Raw genomic sequence first — 19,067 nt, forward strand, 5'->3', positions numbered from 1 at the left:
TTAGTGATACCTGTGGTACCTATGTCAACGCCTGGCAGAACATTATATAGAGTAGAAAATATTAGGGTGATACGGGGGAATTATTATATTAGGTACCATGACATTCCACCATATGCAGTAGACATAGAAGGGAATATAATTAGCACCACATTAGAAGGGTGTAGTATAGAGACCACCGCAGTAGTATGCGCACATCCAATATATGAGACGGAAGAAGCGGGTTTAAAGCAGCAGCAAATTGTATAATGGAACTAAATGGGCTGCAAAAGAACCGACCCATGTTGCATATATGGGGAATGGGAAATATTGTATTACCACGTGGCAGCAAAAGATCCAGTATAGGAGCAACCGGATGTGCCCCATCCACAATCATTCAGTGTGCCTACACCCGCAGGTGCCGGCAAGGGTGGGGAAGGTGGAACTGGTCGAGATATCCAGGCAAGGAGCGGCTGCTATTCAGGTCATGGAAAGCCTTAAGGATAACCTGACCCAGTATTTGAACCAGTCCTCCTATGAAATTCCCTTATTACCAGAGCACCTAACTGCGATATGAAGACAGGCTCAGCAGATATATAGAACGTACTATACACTGCAGCAACAGGTTAGAGCCTTGAAAGAGGATATCGAGCAAATAGATTCCTCCACATGGTGGGAGGATCTGTGGAATTGGGGCTCAAATGTACAATTACACACGTGGATTTGGGTTATCTCCCTTGCCCTGGTTGTGATTCAGCTGATATATATATTCAGTTATATATTTAACATACTTGATTCATTGTACCCGAAGGTCGCAAAAGAGGAGGTGCTGGGGGAATTTTAACAGGTGGAGAAGAGGCTTAGCAAGTCAGAGGCCTGAATTGAAGGGCCAGATAATACAGATGGTCTGACCTAGTACCTTTACAATCCAAAGCTGGATACCTGGCCGGTGTCAGTTCGTAAAGGGACGGACAGTACCACTGTAGTTGGCTACCTTGGGCTAGGCCAAGGACCAAAAGGGGGGGCTGTTAGGGGGAACACAGTAAGAATTTATTGAAAGGGAATTACTCAGAATCTCCAGGCAGACAGTGCCATCAAGAACATTACCACTTAAAAGTCACCAGGTGAACTTTGCACATCCTGCAATCACCAGAAAGACTCTGGGAACTAGACTGGAGACAGAGAAAAAATCAAGATAGATTAAGTGTGCTCTTCAGCAGACAAGGAAAGGACAGATGGTCCCAGCTTAGATAGGGGGAGAAGGCTCTGCCTGGGTGAAGGGGGATGTATGTACCTGGAACCAGAGATATCTGTTTAATGTAAACCTATATGCTGACAAGATTGGAATCTGAACAATGTCCTTGTACATGATCAGTGATGTAAAAATAAGCTGTATACTTGTAATTTGGTAGAGTGCTACCTCAAGCTGCTTTGAGGTGGTTCTCTCCTTGCAATTGCTCGAATAAATGATCGTGACCTGTACCTGAGCCTCCTGTGGTTCATTTGTCAAAGATATCACAACAATGGATAAAGCAGGTGTCCAACCATGGTGGCAAAAAGACATGAATATTTGTGTACTTACCCTTTCAGCATTTTCACTGATATTAAATCCACAGGCATTAACATACGCTGGAAATGTGTCTGTCCAACCATTAGCTGTGCAGTTCTTGCTGACATTCCCTATGGGAGGAAGATTAATGGATTTACCCCAGATCATACTGACTGCCTATATGGACTGACTTAAAAAACATCATTGCTTGAAGTAGAGTCAATATAGCTGAATTTATTAACTTCAGATTTTCCTTGAAATTGTTTAAACATTTAAAGAAATTCATGAATGAGCAAGATCTCCATGAAAAAGTATTTGCAAACTCTCACTAACTCCTAAACCCTATTCTCGAAAGTATGCTTTCATGAGTGAAGCTCTACACTGGGAACCTCACCCCGCAACCTTTACCCTTTGGCATCAGCAACAAGTATTCTCAAGTTTAAGTTAATTAGATACAGGATTCAGTTCCCTTCCTGTATATCTCCTAACATTTGCTTATGTGAATTGCATTCAGCCACATTAAGCTGTTTGTATGTGCCTCCATTAAAGTTAAATGATGCACAGCTTATCTCTCTCTAATAAGAGAGTTTGCAAATACCTGTACTTTTTCACAAAGGCCTTGCCCAACTATGGAAGTAAACACCCCGACTGAATAAATGTCACTTTATGTTTCTGTCTCCCGAAACAGCCCTGAATTAGTTTGCCAATTATTATTGAACCATGATTATTTCTGTGTTATGGCATTTGGTTTAATATGGTCCAAGCTCATTTCAGACAGAATCATTACAAGAAGAGATTATTGTCCTGTCAATCTGGACCTGGTTTTAAACTGAGGACCCAGACCATGACCTTCACCCCGCACAATTCCAGTGACAATGTAGTCTAAAACAAAAGATATTTCAGCAGTAAAACTGTGCAAGCAGACTAGTGTGAAATGATCCCAGTATGTATGCATAACCCCAACTGCAACATACACTCATTTAGAGTTGAAAATGTTATGAACCTTCCCAGCTATTCCAATAATGATTAATTTGCCTGAGATTGTCGTGGGTAGCAGACAGGCAGTGATCAAAACTACTCTTGACGGACTTAACATCCAACTTCTATTCAAAATTCAGAACCTGAATGGTTGCTCTGGCGGGTGTAGCTCAAAGGAAATTGAGTGTGTTCCATTGTATCTTAAGAATAGGACCTTTACAGAGATCAAGAGATATTAAAATGGATGGTGCATTCAAAGTGACTGTTGTGCAGTGCCTCTCGGTATGTGATTTTGTGAAGAAAATATTTGAGCTAGGAGCAACGATTTGGTGCATGAACCCTAACACTGCAGGAAATGCTTTGCTTAGATGAATGAATAGACAAAGTGATTGCAGAGATAGTTCTTAATGGCTAAGACTTGTTCCAACATTTGTAACAACAGGTCTGATCTCGATGACCTCATTAGGCTACTGCATGTCTGATGAGCTGATTAATTGTCAGTGTTTAGCAGTCCTATTTTCCCTTGTCTGTAAGGTACCCTGAGTGGTTAAGTAGATTCCCATGAATAAAATGTGGTATTAGTTTTAGTTAGCCTCTCACTTGCCATTTAGTATGTTATTTTGATTTGATGTATTTTTTTAAAAATTGCTTATGGGTTATAAAAAAAAGTTGGCAAGTGGCAACTGTCGGAGATTTTAAGTTAAGCTTTGAATTCTGAGACATCCTGATAAAGTTGTTCTGTATTTGATGACCTGTGCATGTAAAATTTCCAATTATTCTAATAAATATTTATTCTTAACGCAGTGTTTGGAAGTGATCCATAAACCAAGTGAAGAGTAAGCACCATATTCTACTGCAAAAATAGGAAATCCCCCAGCATTATGGGAAGTGTCTGAGTAAAAATAGCAGATCTCCTATCCTAGCACTCCAGCATATGTGAAACAACTCCATAAGGCTGCAGAGTAGATTTACATTCACTTTTGTTCCTGGGATTGTAAAGGAGATAAATCCTGAACTGAAATAAGCAAAATAAGTAGGCTAACTTAAGGGGGGCAAAACTCTCGGGCATTTTGGGGTATTTCCAAGGACCCTGAGGGATATAGGGCATGAAAATAATGGAGGTTTTAGGAATTATGGGGGTGATTCTCAACTTGCACATGAAACGGTCGTGAGGTTGGTGGTAAAGCTGAGATCTGAAGACCCAAACTATTTTCAGGTTCTGGCCTCCTTTGGATGCCATGGACCTCAAATAGGGGGTGGGAGGTGATGGCATAGTGGTATTGTCGCTGGCCAATAGACCTAGGGTAATGCTCTGGGAACCTGGGTTTGAATCCTGCCATGGCAGATGGTGGAATTCAAATTCAATTAAAAAAATTTGGAATTAGAAGTCTAATGATGACCATGAAACCATCGTTGATTGCTGTAAAAACCCATCTGGTTCACAAATGTCCTTTTGGGAAGGAAATCTGCTGTACTTACCTGGTCTGGACTACATGTGACTCCAGACCCTTGGTTGACTCTTAAATGCCCTCTGAAGAAGGGCAATTAGGGATGGGCAATAAATGCTGACCCAGCCAGCGACGCCCACATCCAATGAATGAATAAAAAACAACAGCTTTCAGTTTGCTGGTAATGGGAATGTCAAAAGTCAAAAGCAATTGTCAAATGCCCAGGGCAGAGACCTGGGTGGGGGATCAATTATGAACTGTGGTATTTCTGTGCTGTCGTGAGACGAAATTCTGCTCCTCTTGACACAATAAAAATCCTTCCACCAAAATTGCTGGGCCTTTTCTTGTGCTGCATTCCCTTAAAGATCAATGGTTAAAATGGGCGGTGTGTGCGCAGTGCAGGCAACCTATGAAGGATCCTGATTTGCATATTTAAGAACCAGCACCGAATGCTTGGGCTGAATTTAATGGCTGCGGTGGTCAACCAGCCTGAAAGTCTTGGTCAACTCCGACGTGGCCGTTGGAACTTAATGGTAATCAGGCAGCTAACTACCTGCCCTTGGGGCTCCCAGGCCATTAAGGGTGGAGGTCCCGCCTCCAAGAGCTGCTGGCAGCTCTTCAGTCTCAGCAATGCTACTGGAAGCGGTGGCCAGTGCTGGGACTGCACCTGGGCCCGAAGCAGCCAACATGGAGTCCATCCTGCCCTCCACAAGGACCCCCTCCCCATCTCGTCAGGATCAGTCAGACAGGCCCTGAGAGCAGATGAGTTCATTGGGCTCACCGTGTCCTGTGTTTTGTGCAATTTTAACTTCCTTGCTTTTCTACACTATGCCCCTATTGATAAAGCCAAGGATGCTGTTTGTTTTATTAACCACACTCTCAACCTGCCCTGCCACCTATCCTGATTTATTCACCTTTACACCCAGGCCCCATTGCTCCTGCACCCTCTTTGGAATTGTACCCCTTATTTTATACTATCTCCATATTCTTCCTACCAAAATGAATCATTTCACATTTCTCTGCATTAAATTTCATCTGTCACTTGTCTGCCCATTCCACCAACCTATCTCCTTTTGAAGTTCCACACTATCCTCCTCACAGTTCACAATACTTCCAAGGTTTGTACCATCTGAAAATTTTGAAATTGCTCCCTATATATCAAGGTCTAGGTCATTAATGTATATCAGGAAGAGTAGGGCTCCTAACACTGATCCCTGGGGAACTCCACTACAAACCTTCCTCCAGTCCGAAAAATATCAATTAACCATTATGCTGTTTCCTGTCACTCAGCCAATTTTGGATCCATGTTGCTACCGTCCCTTTTATTCCATGAGCTATAACTTTGCACACAAGTCTGCTTTGTGGCACTTTATCACATGTCTTTTGGAAGTCTATGTACACCATATCAATGGTATTACCCTCATCAACCCTCCCTGTTCCCATATTAAAAAACTGAAGCCAGTTAGTTAAATACGATTTGCAGTTAACATGTTGGCTTTCCAAAATTTTCCTAATTTTGCCTAAATTATCATTTCTAGAAGTTTCCCTACCACTGAGGTTAAACTGACTGGGTTACTGTGTTTATCTTTACATTCTTTTCTGAACAAGGATGTAACATTTGCAATTCCCCAGTCCTCTGGCATTCCACCCGTGTCTAGGGAAGATTGGAAGATAATGACAAGCCCTTCCACTATCTCCATTCTCATTTCCTTTAGCAACTAGGGATGCCAGCCATCCAGACCAGGTGACTAATCCACTCTAAGCCTAGGTTGCCTACCCTGCCTATCAATTTTCATCTTATCCATTAGCTCTATCATCTCCAATTCTTCTGATATTTTGTCAGCATCCTCTTCCTTGGTAAACACTGATACAAAGAGCGGAATTTTCCATTCCCACCAATGACAGGAATCGTGACGGGTGGGGGCACTAAATTTGACAGGGGACTAGTATGCTCTCAGTCCAACTACGAAGGAGACAATGCTGGAAGAAGTCCGTTTCCCGCTGGCGGGAAATTAGTTCGCATTTTTTTCTCCTGACTTTGATGGTGTTTCCCACTGATCTATGTCAGGTATCACATTTGCATCTCATGAATACTCATTAAAAGGCCAACTCACCAGAATTATGTTCCCCCCTCCAAATTGTTCCTCACTTTTCTCCATTTTTTCTAAACCTTATGAAGTGATGATTACTCTTGTTCAAGTGTTCCCCCATAGACACTTGGCCCACCTCATTCCCCAGGACCAGATCCAGCAATGTCTCCTTCCTCTTTGGACTGAGAACATACTAGTCCCCTGTGTTGAGTGCGTATTCACATTATTACTTGCACTTTTAGTTTTAATTGTCTCTAGGCCTCATTCACCTACACCACTGGCTTATATCTTTGCTTCAGCCTCTTTCCTTGCTCCTTAGTCATATTCTGACTGCTCCAATATCAACGTTGCACATTACTTCTTCAGGCATGATCTTAATTCCTGCTTCCACCTCCCCTACAGGTTGAGGCAAAATTGGTTCCATGTCAGTGAAAGCGAAATCTCAGCCACACTGCTCAGCGAGAATGACATTGCTATAGGAATGTACAGCAAGCTTTGTTACACAATGATGGGCCATTCTGTGCACATTATAGCTAAACAATCCATAATTATCAATTCATTTCTCCAATTAGGGTTACTGGGCCAGTAGGCTGTTAATTTCTTAACCAATGAAACTCTGCAGGATATTGTGATTTTAATAAAAGCATTTTCTGTTCTCTGAGGCGGAAAAGTATTCTAATAAAACAATCATATTTACAGGCCATCTCTGGCTAGGTTGAAAGGGTCTATTTGCAACATCTGAATTTGAAAGCTTGCCCATCACATGTTATACAGAACTACAACTATGGAAACAGGCTTGTTTCAAACAACTCATTGAAAACAGTTTTTGTGATAGGGAGGGTGTGGGGGAGGGGTAGCTTTAGTTGATGCGTGGTGGCACCTTAAATGCCTTCATGAAGGGTTTTTTTTGGGTCACTATTTGGAACAAATGTGCATGAACACATTTACAAAGACATGCCATGTAACAGCCAGAGAGAGTCTTTCCTGCCCACCCCCTCAGCCCCCCACCCCAACAAACAGCTTCTTAAGGATCTGATCCCTTAGAACTCCACTTCATTCATCAAACAATCCAAAGAGAATAAAGACCTGGTTTATCGGTGAGGTGGTGGAATATTATTGGACATGGTACGCTGACTGTTTCTCCAACCTTGGCTGGCATCCAGCAGGTAAGATTATCCCAAATCCCAGCACATCCTGGAACCAAGAAGAAAAACAAACACACCTTCAGCTTCATATTTTTACTTCAAGCAATTCAATCCTTTGTGATCATTTATCATTATTAACAAAGGTGGAAAAACACTGAGAAAACAGGCTAGGGGCTTTATTGGAACAGTAATTTTTTTTAATGGACAGAGCTTGTTATTTCTCCTATTCCAGTTTATGCCGCTCTAGGGTTTCCTCACATTGGTTCCACACATGGTTTCCCTCTTATTTCTCTCAAGAGTAGCCATCCTTCATATGTGACCCTTGGGACATATAAAGAATAGCTATTTGTGAGCAGAGAGGCGTTTTGACTGGCAGAAACCTCACCAGTATTCTGTCGTCAGTTAATCTTTGCACCAATCAGCAGCAATGTTGACTTTTCTTCCTATCCTTCAATCAGAGGTGCTGAGGTCTATTACATCATCTCCAACTCAACCCCAACTGACCTCAGCTGTCTCTCTCTTCATGTGGCATCCATGGTGTCTGAAGATAATCATGGCTCTGCACACATCCCTATGCCATGATATCACAATGGAGCAAGTAGAATAGACAGGCCTAAAGAACTATCTCAGCCGGAACCGGGACTGAACCTGTGCCATTGGCATTATTAAGCATCATACAATGTCAGCTCACTCAACACAAGTTGGGCATCGATCTGGGAGCCTGTTGCTCTATAAGGGTTGAACTTAATGCAGCCCGGCACAGTGGGAAGCATGGCAGCCAGTGGGAGAGGCCCCTTGTCAGTCTCTTGGCAAAGCCTTCAGCAAAACCTTTCTTGATTAAGTTGAGGGGTGGGTGGGATTCCGGGCCGCTGCCAGCAGGATGTCTATTAGGCTCATTAATGAGCCAATTGACACCCATTATCCCTGAGCCCACCACAATTTAGTGGTGGCTTGGGTATTAAATAGAGGCTGCATGGCTTTCTCCCGACCTCAGAAGGGTGCCCAGCAAACCCTGTCATGTTTGCCATTAGCCTCCCAGGGCATTCCCTCACTATCAGGCACTCTGTGCCCAATCGAAGGACCCAGCATCAGGCTTGAGGGTGGCCACTGAAGACCACCCCCGCCCCCAACCCTTGCCTCTGGCCTCGCCTCCGTCCTTCTCCAAGGACCCCCATCCCGTGAACCCAACCCGCTTCCAATCACCTGTGGCATGGGATCCTTGGCGATCCAGGGCCTCTGGCAAGTGCATTACCACCAACAGCCACTGTTCCCATTGACGCTGATGGCAATGAGGAGCTGCCAGCTGCTGATTGGCTGACAGCTCTCAGCAGGTGGTACTTCTGCTGCTGGGGCCCTCATTTTCAGGGAAGGACCATTGGTGGCCAGTTAAGTGCCTGAAGAGCACTTAATTCTGTCGGGCCTCCTACACGGAACTGACAGTTGTTCCCCACATGTTCTCCAACCGGTGGGCAATGTAGTATAAGGGTCTGGCACATAAAGGGTTAACATGTGACTGAGTACAGTACCGCCCACACAGTGATGTAAGAGAACACATGACCTGCACCGAGGGGTCAGTGTTGTTTTGGACAAGAGCTGTGTGGAGAAATAAGCATGGAGGCAGCTTCTAGCTTGGACCTTTACAGTACCTATGTATATAGTTTCTAGTAGTTAATAAATACTTACTGTTGAAATACCTAAGACCAAGCGAACTATGCCCAACACCTAACAACAGGCAAGGCCCCTGTAGGCCCAACAAAATCCTGGCCCACATTGAAATCCCACAACTGATATTCATTTGCAAACAATGCATTCACATTCCTTCCTACCAGCAATCCTCACCTCAAACAATCCCTGATTCAGGGCTTCCCAAACTCTGGATCGTGACCCCATTGACATGGTTTTGGGGTCATGAGCTCCGACGCAGCAATGGCTGCCGTGGAGTTTGGACTGTTTTCTGCCGGGTGTGAGGCTCCTTTAAATCATTGCTTTGTTTTTGTTGGTGGGAGTGGCTTAACAGACTGCACTCTGAGGACCAATTGCTGCTGCAAAAAAACTTGTAAAAAGTCAGGTGTTTTTTTTTGAAGAGAGCCTATTTCTTGTGTAATCAGGATCATCTTGCAGGAATAATCAGGATCATCCTATATTAATAATCGGAATCCTATTCCATCAATATTGAGGATCCTAATGCTCGGGCACCTACTACATTCATAATCAGGTCCTATTACTTTAAGATTCAGTATAATTCCACGTCAATAATCAGGATCCTATAACATTAATAGTCTGGTGCATACTACATCAACAATCAGGATCTAATTGCATAATTAATCAGTATCCTATTAGATTAATAGTTAGAGTTCCACTACATTAATAATCAGGAGTTTTTTTTATTCATTCACGGGATGTGGGCTTCGCTGGCTGGGACAGCATTTATTGCCCATCCCTAGTTGCCCTTGAGAGGGTGGTGGTGAGCTTCCTTCTTGAACCACTGCAGCCCATGTGGTGTAGGTACACCCACCATGCTGTTAGGAAGGGAGTTCCAGGATTTTGACCCAGCGACAGTGAAGGAACGGCAATATATTTTCAAGTCAGGATGGTGAGTGACTTGGAGGGGATCTTCCAGATGGTGGTGTTCCCATGCATCTGCTGCCCTTGTCCTTCTAGATGGTTGTGGTTGTGGGTGTGGAAGGTGCTGCCTAAGGAGCCTTGGTGAATTTCTGCAGTGCATCTTATAGATGGTACACACTGCTGCTACTGTGTGTCGGTGGTGGAGGGAGTGAATGTTTGTGGATGTGGTGCCAATCAAGTGGGCTGCGTTGTCCTGGATGGTGTCAAGCTTCTTGAGTGTTGTGGGAGCTGCACTCACCCAGGCAAGTGGGGAGTATTCCATCACACTCTTGACTTGTACCTGGTAGATGGTGGACAGACTTTGGGAGTCAGGAGATGAGTTACTCATCGCATGATTCCTAGCCTCTGACCTGCTCTTGTAGCCACAGTATTTATATGGCCAGTGTAGTTCAGTTTCTGGTCAATGGTAACCCCCAGGACACTGTGGAAGCTGCACTCATCCAGGCGAGTGGGGAGAATTTCATCACAGCTGAAGGCACTGGATACTTCAAAGCTATGGGCCCTGACAATATTCCGACAATAGTACTGAAGACTTGTGCTCTAGAACTTGCTGCACCTCTAGCCAAGCTGTTCCAGTGTAGCTACAACACTGGCATCTACCCGGCAATGTGGAAAATTGCCCAGGTATGTCCTGTACACAAAAGGCAGGACAAATCCAACCCGGCCAATTACCACCCCATCAGTCTACTCTCTATCATCAGTAAAATGATGGAAGGGGTCATCAACAGTGCTATCAAGCGGCACTTGCTTAGCAATAACCTGCTCACTGATGCCATGTTTGGTTTCCACCAGGGTCACTCAGCTGCTGACCTCGTTACAGCCTTGGTTCAAACATGGACAAAAGAGCTGGACTCCTGAGGTGAGATGAGAGTGACTTCCCTTGACATCAAGGCAGCGTTTGACTGAGTGTGGCATCAAGGAGCCCTAGCAAAACTGGAGTCAATGGGAATCAGGGGGAAAACTCTCCGCTGGTTGGAGTCATACCTAGCACAAAGGAAGTGGTTGTGGTTGTTGGAGGTCAGTCATCTCAGCCCCAGGACATCACTGCAAGAATTCCTCAGGGTAGTGTCCTCGGCCCAACCATCTTCAGCTGCTTCATCAATGACCTTCCTTCCATCATAAGGTGAGAAGTGAGGATGTTCACTGATGACTGCACAATGTTCAGCCCCATTCATGACTCCTCAGATACTGAAGCAGTCCACGTCCAAATGCAGCAAGACCCAGACAATATCCAGGCCTGGGCTGACAAGTGGCAAGTAACATTCGCACCACGCAAGTGTCAGGCAATGACCATCTCCAACAAGAGAGAATTCAACCATCGCCCCTTGATGTTTAATGGCATTACCATCACTGAATCCCACAATATCAACATCCTGGGGGTTACCATTGACCAGAAACTGAACTGGGTTAGCCAAATAAATAAATACTGTGGCTACAAGAGCAGGTCAGAGGCTAGGAATCCTGCGACGAGTAACTCACCTCCTGACTCCCCAAAGCCTGTCCACCATCTACAAAGCACAAGTCAGGAGTGTAATGGAATACTGTCCACTTGCCTGGATGAGTGCAGCACCTACAACACTGAAGAAGCTGGACACCATCCAGGACAAAGCAGTCCACTTGATTGGCATCACATCCACAAACATTCACTCCCGCCGCCACTGACGCACAGTAGCAGCAGTGTGTACCAGCTACAAGATGCACTGCAGGAATTCACCAAGGCTCCTTAGGCAGCACCTTCCAAACCCACGACCACTACCACCTAGAAGGACAAGGGCAGCAGACAGATGGGAACACCACCACCTGGAAGTTCCCCTCCAAGTCACTCACCATCCTGACTTGGAAATATATCGCCTTTCCTTCACTGTCGCTGAGTCAAAATCCTGGAACTCCCTTCCTAACAGCACTGTGGGTGCTGCATCGGTTCAAGAAGGCAGCTCACCACCACTTTCTCAAGGGCAACTCAGGATGGACAATAAATGCTGGCCCAGCCAGCAGTGCCCACATCCCGTGAATGAATTTTTAAAAAATCACACTCCTGACTTGTGCCTCGTAGAGGAGGAACAGGCTTTGGGGAGTCAGCAGGTGAGTTACTCGTCGCAGGATTCCTGGCCTCTGACCAGCTCCTGTAGCCACAGTATTTATATGGCTAGTCTAGTTCAGTTTCTGGTCAATGGTAACCCCCAGGATGTTGATATTGGGGGATTCAGTGATGGTAATGCCATTGAACATCAAAGGGCAATGGTTAGATTTTCTCTTGTTGGAGATGGTTATTGCCTGGCACTTGTGTGGCACGAATATTACTTGTTACTTGTCAGCCCAAGCCTGGACATTGTCCAGGTCTTGCTGCATTTGGACATGGACTGCTTCAGTATCTGAGGAGTCGCGAATGGTACTGAACATTGTGCAATCATCAGTGAACATCCCCACTTCTGACCTTATGATGGAAGGAAGGTCATTAATTACACAGTTCCTACTACATTAATAACCACCTGCCTATTGCATCAATAAGAAGGAAATTATTACATCAATAAATAGTATGCTAGTACATTAATCATCAGTGAGGCTGACAGGTTGAGTGGGTGGGAAAAAGTCTGGCAGACGGAGAATAGGCCAGGATTTTTCGCTTATCGGATGGGCATGTGCCCTACCCGAATGAGCGTAAAATGATGCATGATGATGTCGGGCAAGCGTCCCGGCTTCATCGCGCACTTGTGGGATATTTCAGTCGGCGGGCGCACGCGGTAGTCAGCAGCACACCTGTCAGCAATTAACAGGCCTGTTAAGGCCATTAAAGATCTAACTGAATTCAATTTTTTGTTGCCTGTTCAACCTTACAGTTGGCAGACAGGCGAAAAGGCCAAGCGGCCTTTGGATTCTTTAGGAAACCTCATCCCCGGGTGGGCTGAGGTTTCCAACAGTAATTAAAAATTATATTAAAATTCCAACATTTCACTCATAACATCTCCCTGCTCATGTGACAGAGTCGTATGAGGGGACATGTTTTTAAACATTTTAATATTCTTTATTTTAAATTTTTTAAATCTTCAGCTCCCTGAGGCAGTTCTGCGCTCGCCCTCCTCCCCCCCCACCCCACACAGGCAGTGCTGAGTACTGTAGCACGCGCGTGTTTCACGCTGGATGGGCCTTAATTGAGCTGACAGTGTGAAATCACAGTCACGGCCTGATCATGGGCAGTGGTTCGCTTCCCGCCCTCTCCTGCACGCCTCCCGACCTCTCCCGCACGCTTCCCGACCTCTCCCGCACGCCTCCGCCGATCCCGCCCAACAAGGGCAAAATTCTGCCCATAATGTGAAGTTGTTCACTTTGGCAAGAAGAACAAAAAAGCAGAGTATTACTTAAATGGAAAACGGTTGCAGAATTCCAAGTTGCAGAGGGGTCTAGATGTTCGAGTGCATGAGTCACCAAAAGTTAGCATGCAGGTACAGCAAAGTAAAAAGGCTAATGGAATGCTATCCTTTCTTTCGAGAGGTATTGAACATAAAAGTAAGGATGTTTTGCTTCAATTATATGGGGCATTGGTGAGACCACACCTCGCATACTGTGTGCAGTTTCGGTCTCCTTATTTGAAGAAGGATTTAAATGTGTTGGAGGTGGTTCAGAGGAGGCTTACTAGACTGATACCTGGAATGAGAGGATTGTCTTATGAGTTAAGGATGGACAGACTGGGCTTGTTTCCACTGGAGTTTAGAAGAGTGAGGGGTGACTTGATTGAGGTATATAAGATCCTGAACGGCCTTGACAAGGTGGATGTGGAAGGGATGCTTCCTCTTGTGAGTGCATCCAGAACTCGGGGGCACTGTTTTAAAATTAGGGGTCAACCTTATAGGACAGAGGTGAAGAGAATTTTTTTCTCTCAGAGGGTCGTGCAACTTCGGAACTCTCTGCCTCCGAAGGTGGTAGAGGCAGAGTCACTGAATATTTTTAAGGCAGAGGTAGATAGATTCTTGTTAGGCAAGTGAATCAAAGGTAATCGGGGGTAGATAGGAATGTGGAATTCAAAACACAAACAGATCAGTTATGATCTTATTGAATGATGGAGCAGGCTCGAGGGGCCGAATGGCCTACATCTGCTCCTATTTCATATGCACATATGAATTAGGCACAGGAGTGGGCCACTCAGCTCCTCGAGCCTGCTCTGCCATTCAATAAGGTCATGGCTGCTCTGAATGTAACCTCAACCCCAACCTTAACCGTATGTCAATATGATCCTATGTTTGTAAGCCTCCTCCCGCCCTCCCACTCAACAACTCCTGTATCCCCAAATTATCACTCTGGGGTTAGATGAAGTCTGAGGCAAGAAATTGGGTCACACCGGGAAAAAAACTGGGAAGCATTCTCTAATTCCCTAATAATTACAAAACTTAGCATTGGGATCCTGTTTTCCACTTGGCTCATCTCATATTTTCTAATTAGTGTATCTTGCAGTTTTGCCAAGTATGATAACTCTTCAGTTATGTAACTGGCAACTTGTGAGCTTCAAATCTGTGCTGTAGGAACCATGAAGCATGCCAGTCGCATTTGCAAATTTTGAAGACATTGCCAGTAGGCTTATCTAAAGCTGTTGGTGTTGCTTGAAGAAGGGGTGGGAAAATATTTGCGCGGAACAGTAATACTGGCATGGACCAGTCGGGTCGAACGGCCTGTTTCTGTGCTTTATGTAATTCTAGGATGCACGCACAGGGCAGCAAGAGTGCATCTTGAAGGACATACCAATGGCATAATTAATTCCACAAGGCTTAACGTTCATGGCTTGGTGGCGTGATATGCATTGGATGACTGATCAGGCTGTGGAGATTTCAAGATGTTTTTTTGTCAGATAGTGGTTTTATGCACATTTCTAACATAGTGCAGTCCAATATATTATAAGTTATTATAAATCAGAAGTAGGCAAACTTAAATCATAATGACGGTTCCAAATTCAGAGAACTTGTAGATTTGGCGCTTATTATTCTGGCTCAGACATTGTCCTGCAATGTTCTACTAGCTTATAGTTCACTTATTAATTACTAATCTGCTGTGTTTAATAAAGTTTATGGTCTACTTTTGGAAGTGAACTATTTAAAACCTTCAGTGGAATTTCTGCACCGAATATGAAGAAAAGGTTCTTTTTAGCATAAATGATTTAAAATGGTAATTTGGTAGTACAGAACTTGAGTATTGCTGAAAAAAGAAATATGTCAAAACTTTTTGTCTTGCATGCATCAGGACACTTTGCAAGAATACCAATATAAGGGGAAAACAACAATTTACACTGTATGAGAAGAGAGTGCTGATTGGTTGGTAAGTGGACTCTGATTGCCATGGAAAATTCATTGGTGCTGGTGACTGACAGTTAACAGCCAAACATTGTTTGAAATTTAAACTAGGCAGCTTGACCCTGATTGGTCAAGGCATTGCCCCAATGAGTCAGCGAATGGCTGTTACTTATTTTGTTTAGCTGAAGCATGCACAATGTGTGTATATGTTCTTTCTGTCTGCGAAGAAAAGGGCTGTGTGTATTAATATATGTAGCTTCCAGTACAGGCAAATGCACCAAACTGACAGTCTTAAATTGGATGTCAGTTTAACTCTAAGCACACTGAGGATTATTTAGCAAATGTTGTCCAATTGTGCAATCACATCTAACGTAGGACACTGTGTTTTGAGTTTTACAGGCACGGGCTGGTTGTATACGGTCTGTACCCTGCCCATTGCAGACAGCAGCTGGGACATGTTGTTTGATATGATCTGCCAGTCTTTGGGACGTACGGCCTACATGCCTAGCATCACACTGACACTGAAACTCATATACCACATTACTCATTTGTGTGATAGGCAGAACGTCTTTTTGGCTTGACAGTAGCATCCTGTTAGTGGTGAATACCACTCATGTTGCTACTGCATAGTAGCAGCGTGAAACAGCTAGCTTCACCTGTTGCTCAAATGTTTGAGATACCTTGTCCTTCCAGGGTAATCTGAGGTAGGCTGGGCACTTTTCATGGCTGAAAATGATGGCCTTGGGCCCCATTCATGAGTTTTCGGGATAAACAGCATGAAATGATCTGATCAGGGTAGCCATTATCCTGCAGGATGCGCCCTATTTCAGCATCAAGCTTGCATGGGGAGCAAATGGCTTGGGTCCCATTACAAGATAGGACCATGCTTGGGGGTGGGGGGGTTGGAGTTGGGAGAGGAGGGTATGGGAAGCGCCCATGCACTTGGGAAAGCTTATCCAAAGTGAGCATTCTTCCACAGCTGAGACTGTTCAGCGGCAGCTCCATTGAGATGCTTGGAGTCGGGCCTCTGAAGCTTTCCTGCCCACTCAAGCAACACAAAAGCATAAATGTGCCACCAAATGCTCCAGACCTTTTCGGCTCTTGTGTGCAGACTGTGCTTTAGGGGGCAGCAGGGCAATTGGCCAACTGGGCAAGTTGTACAATCCCCTTGCGAAAGGTGGCCATGGTGCAGTCACTGGTGGAGGTGCTCACAGCCCCTTGCAATGTCTTTATTAAGGTTTAGATCAGTATCCATCATGGTTCAAGCTAACAGCACAGCCTTGCAGTGCGGGTTAGGGGAATGCCTGTGTCTGAGCTGAGAGCACAGCATGCAGTCCAAAGGCCAAAGCTGCCGCCAATTGGTCAAGTGGAGTGGGGCGGAGGTGGGTGGGGTTTCGGACAGCCAATGAGCGGTCTACATACTGGCCATCCAAGTGGTGGCCAGCACTGTCCTGCATGCGTGAAGAGGCCTTCAGGCTTAACCAAAAGAGGTTCTTAGGTCACCAATGCTGATCCCCGCATCTCACTCTTTGATCCTGCAGGAGGAGAACGTCAGGATCATAGAGCCTAGTGATTTAGGGGTATGCATCATGGCTTACAGAGACCAGGGAAGAAGAAGAGAGTGGCTGAACTCCATCGCTGATGCTATAGTTGGCCTCCAACAGTGCATATGCAAGAGGGGTGCCGGGCAGCTTGATCTCACTCCAGCTTCCTCTTCTCCTCAAGGAGTCAGCCAGGGGCCCTTGGGCACTCATAGTGAGGAAGATCAGCAGGTGCACACCCCAGGGCCCATCCACCCAGGTGACTCTGGGAGTGTCCAGCTCATCTGAATCCCCTCTTTGTGTGACCCCAGCAGCTCCAGCTCCACAGGCCGAGGAGGGTGCCACTGATACACAGCAGGATCCCGAAAGCAGGCCAGGGCCCTCCAGGTCTCGGCCCTCCAGTGGACACCTGCCAAAGTCATCACAGACAGGGCGTAGCAGTCAGCAGGCTGGTTCCACCTCCACTATGGATGTCGAGGGAGCATCAAGATGTAGTGGCAGGGTTATGAAGGTTAAGAAGATGTAACTCTTTCAAGTTATCAACAGTCACAGATTGTAACTCTTTCGAGTACATTCACAATTCTTGGTTTCTGGGAGTGGGACATGAACCCACAACCCTCTGATTCAAAGGCGAGGGTGCTATGAACTGAGCCACAGCTGACACCTCAAATATTACAGCGACCAACGTGGGGCAGTTGCACAGTCTGGGCATGGGCGTTAATCACTTGTACATAATGTTCACTATTGTTAATAAATTCCCAAACAATGCTTCCCTGCCTATGGCACCTTGTTCCGTTGGGCAGTGTTCGTGTAACTCGGATGTCAAACCCTGGTCCCTGCACAAGATAAAGGGAAGTGTCTTAGTCCAGGGTCTCTTTCCTGTGCAGTGTGTAATCTTCAGACCAAAGTGATGGTCCAGTTTCACACTCACTTGACGCATTAGTGATGCCTGCACCTCACCAGCATGTCGTGGGCAGGTGTCACAGAGTTCCAGCATTCTCTCTGTGTGCTCTCAGCACCTTTGAGGTGGGACTGGCCCTCCATCTCTTCAGCATCTGTGACCGGTGACCCTGTGCTCCTGAAGGGGTCAGGGTGCTGAAGGCTGACAAAGACCCAGGTGCATTTAAAGTTTCACGGCTGCATCTCCATGATATGACCCTGATCACAGAGCGCAAGCCCTCAGCCAGACAGGAGTCAAACATTCACAGAGGCTATGTGAAGGTCTATGGAGTGTCCTCACTGCATGTCTTCATCATCCTCCCGAAATCTTGTGACTATTAGGACCTCCGCTTCCATGACATGGGCTTGAGCACTGAAGGTATGTGCGCTGCCACCAGTCACACAGTAGTCAATGTTCACAGATGCAAGGTGAGGATGCCAGGACTGCCCTCACTGCATCTTGTCATCATCCTCCACAAATCTTGTGGCTATGAGGGCCTCCTGAACGCATGTGCCTCATCTGCCCAGTGCGATGGCCTCATTGCTGGCATCCTCATCTTTGAGAACCTCATCACCATCATCCCCTTTATCGTCCTCCTCATCAGAGGAGATGTGCTGCTCTTCCACCTCCTCTTCAGCTAGGTCCTTCCCCTGTTGCAGCGCCAGGTTGTGCAGCACGCAGCAAGCGACGATGATGCGCAACAGCCTATGGGGACTGTATTGCAGCGCTCCACCAGACCTGTTGAGGCGCTGGAACCTAATTTTCAAGATGACTATCGTTTGCTCCACCAAAGTCCGGGTCGCAGCATGAGCCTTGTTGTACCATCACTCTGCTGCAGTCTGAGGCCACCGCACAGGCATCATCAGCCACTTCCTCTGTGGGTAGCCCTTGACCCCGAGGATCCAATCCTGCAGCCTCTCTGGACCCTGGGAGATGTCAGGGATCTGAGACCTGCTAAGGATGTAGGAGTCATGGACACTTCCTGGGGATTGTGCGCAGACCTGTAGGATGTGTTTGCGGTGGTCGCACTCCAACTGAATATTCAGCAGGTGGTTGATGTAGTTGTCTGCTTGTTGCTATGGAAATCTAAGCGGCACGTGAGTGCAATCAATGGCATCCTGAACCTGTGGAAAATCAGAGATCTGCGTAAATCCCAGTGTTCTTGCTTCCTGGCTTTCCTGATCGCAGGCGAAATGAACAAAGTTCTGTGCCTTTGCGAAGATGGTGTCCGTTACCTCCTGGATACATCTGTGCATGGAGGCTTGTGAGATCCCACACAGATCACCTGTGGAGTCCTGGAAGGAGCCACTGGTACAAAAATTGAGCGCTGCAGTCACTTTCACAGCCACTGGCAGCAAATGCCCTCCATGTCCCTGTGGCGTCAAATCCGGCAGCCAGTGGAATATGTGACCAACCTAGACATGTGCAGTCTTTGGCAACACTAGTTCTCAGTCATCTGTAGGAATGACAGGCGCTGTCTATAGACCCTGGGTCTAGCG

At 45.8% G+C, this 19,067-nt stretch overlaps 1 protein-coding gene across 1 annotated transcript in view; it reads right to left on the reverse strand.

The window, feature by feature from the left end:
* LOC144677033 (vasoactive intestinal polypeptide receptor 2-like) overlaps positions 1–19,067 on the reverse strand; it is a 215,023-nt gene that overhangs the window by 168,358 nt on the left and 27,598 nt on the right. Inside the window, exons 3-4 of the mRNA XM_078537306.1 lie at positions 7,128–7,235; positions 1,559–1,656 (exon numbers count right to left, since the gene is read on the reverse strand). Coding sequence (XP_078393432.1) covers positions 1,559–1,656; positions 7,128–7,235 — 206 coding nt within the window. The remainder of the gene's footprint in view (positions 1–1,558; positions 1,657–7,127; positions 7,236–19,067) is intronic.

Source organism: Cetorhinus maximus, chromosome 3, assembly GCF_964194155.1.
Source record: "Cetorhinus maximus chromosome 3, sCetMax3.hap1.1, whole genome shotgun sequence".
Classification (NCBI taxonomy): Eukaryota; Metazoa; Chordata; class Chondrichthyes; order Lamniformes; family Cetorhinidae; genus Cetorhinus; species Cetorhinus maximus.